The sequence below is a fragment of the Oncorhynchus masou genome, chromosome 30 (assembly GCF_036934945.1).
Source record: "Oncorhynchus masou masou isolate Uvic2021 chromosome 30, UVic_Omas_1.1, whole genome shotgun sequence".
NCBI classification, from domain to species: domain Eukaryota; kingdom Metazoa; phylum Chordata; class Actinopteri; order Salmoniformes; family Salmonidae; genus Oncorhynchus; species Oncorhynchus masou.
In genome coordinates, this window is record NC_088241.1 from 53,655,274 (window position 1) to 53,665,799 (window position 10,526).

General features: G+C 43.8%; 1 protein-coding gene across 4 annotated transcripts; it reads right to left on the minus strand.

The window, feature by feature from the left end:
- Positions 1-70: 70 nt before the first annotated feature.
- ezh2 (enhancer of zeste 2 polycomb repressive complex 2 subunit) lies at positions 71-10,403 on the minus strand. 4 transcript variants are annotated; one of them, XM_064949319.1, is made up of 20 exons: positions 10,021-10,403; positions 7,038-7,161; positions 6,835-6,963; positions 6,556-6,675; positions 5,816-5,936; positions 5,509-5,694; positions 5,178-5,287; positions 4,427-4,592; positions 4,219-4,316; positions 3,905-4,139; positions 3,652-3,818; positions 3,433-3,527; positions 3,268-3,308; positions 2,995-3,120; positions 2,721-2,899; positions 2,547-2,642; positions 2,345-2,426; positions 2,176-2,256; positions 1,858-1,942; positions 71-1,680 (listed from the first exon to the last, which is right to left on the minus strand). In XM_064949319.1, exons 2-20 carry the CDS (start codon positions 7,152-7,154, stop codon positions 1,620-1,622), a joined length of 2,295 nt encoding a protein of 764 aa, XP_064805391.1. In that variant the 5' UTR covers positions 7,155-7,161; positions 10,021-10,403; the 3' UTR covers positions 71-1,619. The 4 variants fall into 4 exon arrangements, with proteins under 4 accessions (XP_064805391.1, XP_064805392.1, XP_064805390.1 ...); XM_064949320.1 differs by having other exon boundaries at positions 4,433-4,592; positions 10,021-10,402; XM_064949318.1 differs by having other exon boundaries at positions 2,547-2,899; positions 4,433-4,592.
- Between the last annotated feature and the right edge of the window lie 123 nt (positions 10,404-10,526).

Sequence of the window (10,526 nt, forward strand, 5' to 3'; positions counted from 1 at the left end):
CATTACTGAAGTGGTTTTAAAATGCATACAAGGTTTTGGTTGTCAGTGGTTAAAAACCAAAACAATTGGACACCTTCATTTTCTCATTTTATTCTGGATCACTTTGAACAATACTCCCTGTAAAGACAGTAAAAATCAGCACCTTGGAAGTCAGACAGTAGTGGTCCCGGCTAGACAACTGGAGGAAACGTTACACAACAGTCAATATATCATTTGTATAGAGCAGTTTCCCTATTCCTTGACAGAAGCACCGCTGTTCTATGTAGTAGGCCTATATTTCTATGAACATTCTGTAATGTCCAATCCCACTGGACGCCAGCTGGCTCTACAACTCAGGAAGTATACATCCTAAACAGATGGGTGAGATACTTGTCCTCGAGCTGCTGTATCTGCTGGTTTTCCAGTCAGACCGATTTAGACCTGGTGTAAGCTGTGACATTGAATCAATGGATCTCCCAAGAACCAGAGTTCCCCACCCCTGTACTAACATGAGCAACAAACTACTTAAAGGAGATCGGCTCCTGACTTCCATCTAAACACAACCGTCAGTCATCTAGATCTGTCTGTAGGTCTTTACAGAGCTCTCCCTCAGTTGCTGGTAAAAGTTGACAAAGTTACAGTAAAAACAGGAGATAAATCGGAGCAGTTCGTCCCACTGCAGGTGAAGACGTTAACATTATTCAAGGCTGGTTCAAGTCTGCAGTATTCACAAGCACCAGGCATCACTAGATTATAGTAGCAGTGAGGTCTTCCCGGGACTACAAACATGGAAGCTTTCATCATCATGCATTAACCAGATTGAGGATACATCTTTATCAATAAATCAACACTTAAGGGCTCTAATCAAGTGACTATTCAGTGTTCTAACGACGAGATTCAAGGCACAGCAGAAGTGGATACCTGGGGGCATTTACAAAACATCACACCGTCTTAGTTAGCACCATCTAGAATAGAGATTGTATCAAAGCATGCCTCAGGTGGTCAATGGTCATCAAATGTTCAAAACTTGAAGAAATTAAAGACAGAATATAGTTTTAGGAATAAACCAGAAGTCAGAGAAAGAAAAAAAACAGGTAGTGCTGCTGGTCAACATGCATCGTACACTGTCACCTCAGATATCAGGCTATAGTCTCAAAACAGTGTTCGGGCGTTCAAGAGTGGGTCTGTGGGGTCTGAGGCTAAGGGGTTTGGACACTGGCTAGGGGGAAAAAGTCAGTCACATATGTTTTTAACCTGCATTTAGTCTAGCTGGTAGTCAGGGGCTAAGTAAAATGTTCAACAACCACTTGTTATGGTTGAGTCAATGTGTCCATGGATTTGGATCAAGTATAAAAAGAGTAACAGAGCTAAAGAGATCCCCGCAGTGGATTTATTAAGACCTGTTTATGTGTTAGTTAGCTGTAAATTGAGGAAAGACCGTTCTAGTGACCATAGCAATGAGTCCTACATGACTCTGAACAGGAAGATTTGTTGGTAGAAAAACTATTCAAAGTGGGAAAAAAGTCTAAACTTCCCAGAATTCTTGAAGCACCCCAGGATTCCGACAATGAGTCGTTTGTGTTTCCTGAAGAGAAGAGCGTGCGTGCGTAAGGCCTTTGATCTAGAGGTAGAAGAGGGGATCATGGCATCTCTGATTCCCGCTCGATGCCGACGTACTTCAGAGCATCTGCTTGACTGTACCTGAGAGATAAGACAAGTTAGCTACAGACATCAAATCAACCACAAAGTGTGTGAGTATGCATACGTATAAGTGTGTCAATGAGACCAAACAAGGAGCAAGTTTTAGACAACCTCTTCACAGGGTATTCAGATTGAAATGGCTGCAGACATGCTGGTTAGTAACCCGTATATACTGACCGGTAGTCAAAGAAGAGCTCTTCTCCAGTCTGGATGGTTCTCTTAGCAAAGATCCCTATCCTGTGGTCCCCATTCACCATCATCACTGCAGAGATAGGAGACTGTTAGCACAACACAGAGGTCTTATCAGTGAAACTCTACATCAGTAACGTCTGTTGGTCCCATCTGCCGGTGTATGAGGTTATACACAACTGGCTGGATCAGCTGACATACTATACATCTGGTGGTTTAAACAGTACCGTAGCACACCACGTCTGATCCTCTCTGGAAACAGTCACCCAAAATCAACTAATGAAAGGGATTATGGCATTGTCTGACCTTTTGCATAGCAGTTGGGGTGGACGGAATGGTTGGCGAAACGAATCTTGTTTCCTTTCCTCGTAGCATCCACCACAAAATCTGGGGTGGAGAGAGAAATAATTAGCTTTCCCTCCCACTTAGCTTATCAAAAACAGTATTTCAATACTTTTGTATGCATGTGTGTTACCGTTGTTGAGGTTGAAGAGGAAGCTACACATGTATTTGTCGTAGACCTTCCCTCTGCGATCTGCCTCATCTTGGGAGATTATCTACAAGGAGGGGAGAGAAAAAACAACACGGAGAATAAAACAATTATTTTCCACAGGCTTGTACATTACACACAAGTCAAACAAAACCATCACCCTGACAGACACAGGGCCAAGTCTCACCTCCCCACAGTACTCAGAGATGAACTCATTCTTCTGAACTGGCTCTTTGATGAAGATGCCCCAGCCTGCTACGTCAGACGGAGCTAGGAGCAGGTGCTGAGAGGGGGGGGGAGGAGAAAAAAAAAAATCACAAGAGTGAGCTACTGATATCAAGTGTGTGTGTGTGTGTGTTACCTTCTTGGCTCCCCTCTGTATGGAGCAGTTTTTACAGGAGACGTTCTTGCTGTCCCAGTGTTCAGCGGCTCCGCAGGTCAGACACAGGTCAGGGTCACACTCTCTGACCGCCAGGTAACACGGACACTGTTTAGTGTTACACTGGGCCTTACACCTGCAGCCTGGGAAACGGTTCTGACCTACCCACACACAGAGATAGAGAGACGATTTGAGAGTGTGGACTGGTTTGCACTGTAATTATGGATCAAAATAAAGTATTAAAACATTTCCTCACACTCTGAGCTGCACTGGCAGAACTTCTCACAGAAGTTCTGAGCAGTGACACAGGGACAGGAGGAGTCACAGGGCTGGCGGGGGTGGTCACATGGCTGGTAGTTATACACGTGGTTGGACGAACCATCTACAAGGGGAGGGGTCAAGCACAGGTCAGCGCTGTCAAAGATAAAAACTGATAAATGAATCACAATGATCAAAAAAAACACATTCAATCACATTCTAAGATTGAGTGAGGCTGTAATGTCAGGAGAGTTCTAGAGACAATCGTCACCTTTCTTCAGTTGGATCTTCCTGCAGTGAGTGGCCCACAACCTAAAAAGGAAGATCGTGAGTAGTCTTTTCCATGGAAGTTGACAACCAGAGCTTCTGACTATGTCCTGCAGTCAGCCCATTATTGCACCCTGAAGTAGTCTGTCCATATTTGGGCATGGCGTACCTGTGTTTCCTCTTCTTCTTGCGAGGGGGCGTGTCTTCATCCTCAGCCGGAGCGCGAGCGATGATACTCGACTCCTTCACTCTGAACTCATATACCTAGAGACACACCCATTACCAGACAATATACAAAATGTCTTTCCATAAAACCTGCCAAGTAAAGAGGAAGTCATGGGAGAGAAAGCGAGAGAAATGCATAGGTGCTGTGGTGATAAAAACAGACCTGTCTGCAGGTCTTGGTTCCTATGAGCCGTGCTATAGCGCAGTAGTTGTCGTAGTAGGTTCCGATGAGAACCCTAAAGAGTGAAGCCTCGGCTCCGCTCCAATCAACAACTTGAGGGTCACACGTCAGCTTCAACTTCACTGGAGTCTGGCACCGTGAGTTACCCTCTGGATTACATAAAAGGCAATGGTTAGTGTGTGGGTGTGTGCATAGGACTGGGTATGGTGTTTGGCTGGCGCACGTGTGTATGTACCTGAACTGCTGGTGGTCTCGTCCTTCTTGTCATCATCATCATCATCGTCATCGTCATTATCGTCGTCTTTCCCCTCCCGCTCGCTGTCCGTGTCTTTGGTGTCGGTGGAGACTGTTGGTGTACTGGGCCGGCTGTTGCCAATGGGTCGTCCCCGGCGACGGCTCACTGGGCGTTTGGAAGGGGTTTTGGACCTCTCGGTTGCCATGCCGTCAGGATACTCCCTCACCAATCCATCCTAGACAACCACCACAGAACAACAGTCAGAACTGAAGGTGTATGAATGTGTGTCTGAGTGTGTGTCTGAGTGTACTTGCCTGCACCAGGTACATGTAGCACTCGTCACCACAGGGTTTACTGTCCACCAGATTCTCCATGTTCTTACGCTTATAGGTGTTAGGAGTCGCATGGAAGGCTGGAGAGAGAGATACAAAGACGAGAGAGATGAGGGGTCATTGTGAAGTCAGAGTGTTGGTGCAGAACAGTCCAAATGTGGTGAGAGAGTGTGTGGGTCTGTGTCCGTACACTCACGGTGCAGGAAGCAGTCGTATTTGAAGCAGCGTCGGCAGAAGAGTGTGTGGAAGGAGTGTAGACTCTGTTCCCTCTGAACGGAGCGAGCGTTGGGACCGTCCATGTTAGGAGTACACTCTGGAGGCAACGCACCAGGCAACTGGGGCTCTGTCAGCTCCTTGTACCTGATCTCACACACACACACACCATTAGATCTGAGGCAGGACAGGAATATGTTCTACTGACACACACGGGCTGATACATTAATCGTATTATCGTGTAACCAACAATTATGGACAATAACTGAGCTAAACGAATGATCGTCATAATTTTCATAGATTAATTTTAGTAACGGGGGAATTCAACTATATATAGTTTACCCAATAGCAGTTTTTCTTTTTTTACATCAAGAGGGTAAAGTTGGTAATGGTTTTACGACCAGAACGGCACAGTTGAGAGAAGGTTCATTTCCAAAAGCTCCAAACATTAGTTTGAGAGACAGGGTACCATCAAAGCTGTGTTGTATTCATTAGGTATGACAAACCTCATTTGCAAATATGCATTATGTACAGTACAAGCTCAGAAATAAAAAATCATTACAATAACTGTGTCCATTTGCATGACAATTAATTGTTACTCCAAACTCCATCATCACTGCCCTAATACACATACACTTTATATGAAACACACACACACACACACACACACACACACACACACACACACACACACACACACACACACACACACACACACAGAGGGGTAGGTACTTTTCTCGAAGTTCCTCTGTTGAGCCCTTATCAGGGAACATTGAGGAGATGGCTTCAAAGATCTTATCAGACGGAAACTTCTTAGAGCTGTCACTGCTGCCTTGGCCTGCAAGCAGAGGACAAAGGGGCTACACACACAATTTCTACCAACAGTCACTGCGTCAGCCCACACAGGACAGCGTAAGGAGAGATAGAAATCTGAAAGGACAAGGACCTAGGGAAGGGAACTAGGGGAGAGATCTGTGAGATAAAGGTTTAAGGGAATGGTTTTGGGATAGGGCCCATATCTATTCTCGGTTGGATGATAGCAGTGGCCGTCTGTCTTACTGTCAGTGTTGATCAGGGGTTCCTTTCGGGGGTCCTCGGCCAGGTGGTCCTTCGCCTCACAGAGCTCCATCTTCTCAAGCTTAAACTCCTGCTCTTCTTCATCATCATCCTCATCATCGTTGTCACTGTACTGGGTCAGGGCACCCACCAGCTCCACAAAGATCTCATCATTGATGAAGCCGCACTCTGGAAACACAGACAGTCATTTAACATGAACACGCACAACACATCCAAAAACACAAGACTTGATAATATCAAATATTTGTGTGTGTGTGCGCGCAAGCGTGCACGCACGTGCATGTCTTACCCCTGTCTCCGTGAACTTTGCCATCGTAGTTCTTGATGAGTTCTTCTATGAAGGTTCCGTCTTGGTCCAGAATCTCGTCTCCCATGTAAGGGATGTTGTGGAGAACAGTTTCGTCTTCTACCTACAAGGCAGACCAGGTGTGTCAGGACAACTCCATTATAGTCTGTGACGTCACTATCATCAAGTCGGTACTAGACTACGGCATTGGGTTGGATAAATGTGGTTCTAGTGCACGTGTCAGAACAAGCTTAGTATTGCGTGTTTACCATGAAGTTCTGCTGTAGCAGTGTGTTTACCATGAAGTTCTGCTGTAGCAGTGTGTTTACCATGAAGTTCTGCTGTAGCAGTGTGATTACCATGAAGTTCTGCTGTAGCAGTGCGATTACCATGAAGTTCTGCTGTAGCAGTGTGTTTACCATGAAGTTCTGCTGTAGCAGTGTGTTTACCATGAAGTTCTGCTGTAGCAGTGTGTTTACCATGAAGTTCTGCTGTAGCAGTGTGATTACCATGAAGTTCTGCTGTAGCAGTGTGTTTACCATGAAGTTCTGCTGTAGCAGTGTGTTTACCATGAAGTTCTGCTGTAGCAGTGTGTTTACCATGAAGTTCTGCTGTAGCAGTGTGTGCGTGTTTACCATGAAGTTCTGCTGTAGCAGTGTGTGCGTGTTTACCATGAAGTTCTGCTGTAGCAGTGTGTGCGTGTTTACCATGAAGTTCTGCTGTAGCAGTGTGTGCGTGTTTACCATGAAGTTCTGCTGTAGCGGGGACCAGGAGTACATGACAGGGACAGAGGCTACAGCGTTGAGCGTCTTCAGAGGTATCACCTGTTTGGAGAACTCAGAGAAACCACTGTCCACCGTGCACTGTAGGAGACAAGACCACACACACACTGGAGGACTCAGACAAGCCTCCACTGGAAAGTGAAGTGTAAAAAGTCCTAACTGGTGAAAAACAGTAAACTGGTAACGTAGATTTTCAATATCTCTGGAAAGGTGTGTGTTGTTTGTGAAACATGCGCTGACCTCTCTGGTCCCTCGTAAGGAGCTAACAGATGTCATGATGTGAACGGGCTGGATCCTTCTGGTCTTCCACTCAGCGTTCAGGATGTCTGTCCGCTCCAGTATCCTCTGACGGTTAGAGTTAAACATACTCTGGGGGGAGAGACACTGTCAGAAACCTGTGTGTGTGTGAGATATATCTATAATGTTTGTTTGTGTATATGTACCTTGACCTCATCAGCCCGTCTGAAACGTTTGAGTTGGCGTAACCTCATGTACTCAGATTTCACCCTTCTCCTCCAACACACTGGTCCCTTCTCAGACCGCTTCCCTGTCAGCACCATGGTCAACCTGGAACACACACACAGCTTTAGAACCATGCACAGTACAAGAGTAAAGGCAAAGAGCTATGGTTCTGGATTAACGGCTGGACCCCATAGCTGGTCATGGAACATGTTGATAAGGGTGCATGCACAGTCTCTTCAGAGTCAACGGCTGTTTCAGTTTCAATTCCCGCCTCTACTCCCTTTCTACAGCTGCACTGAGACAGTCATGCCAGGCCAGTTCGTAGTCATACAAATAAGGGGAAACACCCCCAAACTAATTTCTGGTTGCATGTTTCAAATTCATTGTCCATTTACTTGGGGGTAAAACATAAATCACAAATCAATCTTTGCTGGCTTCCATTACACATGCTCAGTCCCAACTAAACACAGTATTGAAACCTCCATAATAACATCCGCGTCTCTCTGCTCGATAAGGCCTGGAGAAACGGATGTTGGAGAGGGCTCTAGTTCGAAGTCATTGGCAACAGAAATCAAATTAGAGTTGTGCGTCTGCTACGTGACTGCTATCTAGAATAGGATGAACTTTAATGTCCCCAAGGGGAAATTGTCTTACCAACAGAGTACTGTTGTATACAAAATAGACACTGTACATTACACACTCAGGTTTTTTTCTGCATAGTGTTTTTTCCAGCCTCCTATGTCCAAACAGTACAATTATATATATTTTATAATTTGGGGGGTGGAACATTTTTTTTTGTGTAAAATTAAAATGACCAAAACCAGATATAATCGCAATTGTAAAAAATAACTTGTTCTCAACTTGCCTACCTGGTTAAATAAAGGTTAAATAAAAAAAAAAAAATAAAAAAATAAAGTAAGTAGAAAAGATAATGGACCTATATATTTTTTATAAGATAATCTTTGAGAACTAACAATCACCAAAATAAACACTAGTCAGTCAAATTCCCCAAATGATGCATTCAGAAGTATTTTTGTCATGGCATGGGGCACCCATTGATTTGTTATGTTTGAGTCACTCAGATAGCATAAGCCATGGTGAAATGTGTAGAATTTAAGGAAATCAACTTTGAAATGGCGACATGTTATCTCAGCCCCATGGCACGAAATTTGCTTTAAAACGGCATCCTTTTCCTCTTAGCAAAATGTGTAGAATTGCAGGACATGAGCTTTAAAACAGCTACATTTTGTCACTATGGCCAACTGGAGGGCCTCTAACATTTTAAGTCAGTGACTGCACCATTGGCCAAACCCATGGTCCCACCCCCACCACCATCTTCACCCAGAAAAACCCTGCAGACTAAACATAATAAATACATTGCATTGTCTGTGATTGGTCAAAACAACTTACTGATCACATACTGCTAGAAAGAACACTGCCTATAGTTCTGACTAAAGGAACTAGAATGTATTATTTTCTTAATCTGCACTGATATTGTGCATCTGTCTTGCCTGGGTGGGTCTAACCCAATGGATCTCCTACCTTAAGGAAATACAGTATCCTGTGTTGCCATGAAAATCTGTTATCTTATCACACCAGTCACCACACTGGATGCTCATGTTTAGGGCTTTGCCACGCATAGAGGAAAGGAGTAAGACTTACTGTAGAATTACACATCACTGAAAATTCTATGTCAAATTTGTGTGTTCAACAGTTCAATACAAACATGTTCATATGTTAGATTGAAGGGCTCAATACTCAAAGATGGAGGGGACAATTAACAGTATTATAATTAAAAGGTAATAGAGGACAATAGTAAATGCGTCTCTTTTTGTAGGCACTAACTCCATGGTTCGTTGAACAGTCTTTCAGCAATTTTTTTTAAACGAGGTTTTTGGATAAACGCCCAAAATAAGGCCTGTGTGTTTACCACAGACATGTTAGGAGATCTTATACGTTTTGTTCTATGAAACCATCTTCATCAGCTAACATCACTTTGAAGCATTTATGTAATACTTAAAAAAATATATATAACGCAAATAAAGACTTTATTACCATTATAGAACTAAACGTATAAGATCTCATAAGCCTGTGTTAATGTCAGACCTTATTATCGGAGTTTATTCTAAAACCCTATTCCTTCCTCATAGAAATGTCTAAACTAACCAGAGGTAAATCATTTCCGGTTTTTAGGACTACAAGCTGGCGAGTTCTATTCTGTACTAGACTTGTGCCATATTACTGGTATGTAGTGGCAAGTTGCTGAATAGCGCCCCAATTGAAAATATGAAGAACAACAAGTATCAGAGTCGGGAAGGCTTTCACCTTTCGCTCTCAACTGCCTCGAGTGACACACATTAGAGCCTAATTCTGTCATTGTCATTGCTGTCATGTCAAATGTGACTCATTTCTTATAGAATTGTAGCGAACACTAGCTCGCGGTTCTCGAGGTAGCTAACGTTAGTATCATGCACATTTCCAAATTCAGATGTTAGCTAGCTAAAATGTCAATTTCAAACCATCCTGACAAATAATTCGATTTAGCTAGCTAACTAATGTTAAAAGGATGAATGACACCGCTACACAGTTCAATAAAGTTCAATGTTGGGAGTAAACGTGTAAACCTGGTACGATTTGAAGTGAAGAAAGTAAAACCCTTCCGCGCCTCCACCGCAGACAAACACTCCAGTTAATTTGCAAAGCGAAATAACGTTACACAACTGTCATCTTTCCACATTCATTGGCTGGCTAACTTATTGGCATAATTTACAAAGATAACTTCCAGATCAAACAAGTGAATAAATGTATCAATTCTAACATTAACCTTCCATACATGGCTGGCCGGTTAGCTAGCAAGCTAACTAGCGACCAAGACAGAGATAGCTAGCTAACGTTACATATGTGGCTATTATTTTATTTTTTTCAGAGGAAAGAAGAATTGTATATTTTGACAGCATTTCCTACCTGCAGAGGGAGGTCAGTCCTCATTCAATGAAGTGACTCGGGATCTATCCGATACGCACCAAGCGAGAATCTTTCGTTGATCGGGATTGGATTACTAACGTTACTATGTTTTGTTGGCTAGCTCGTTAGCACCGAGAAAAAGGGGGAGTCGATTCACCTCGCGCGTCCTCTAGCTAGCTAACACCGGCTTGCTACGCTTCTTTCTGGAATGTACTTCCCAATGGAAATAACACGGATAGTTTGATGCGGAATTAACGTCTTGTAAAATATTATGTTTTACTGAACAGTTTCTCAATTTCTATATTTCCGCCTCAGCAACTATTCAAACGTCTCTCTCCGTCTCTTTCACTCACATTCGCCGCCCACTCGGGCCACTGCAGCTTCAACGAGCGCCAAACATACGGGCCAATCACCGCCGCCGATATTCAAGATTCTCACTACGGTGCATTGCGATGGGTCGGATTGTATCAGGGAGCTGGCCAATGATAGGCCGCGCTACAACGGGG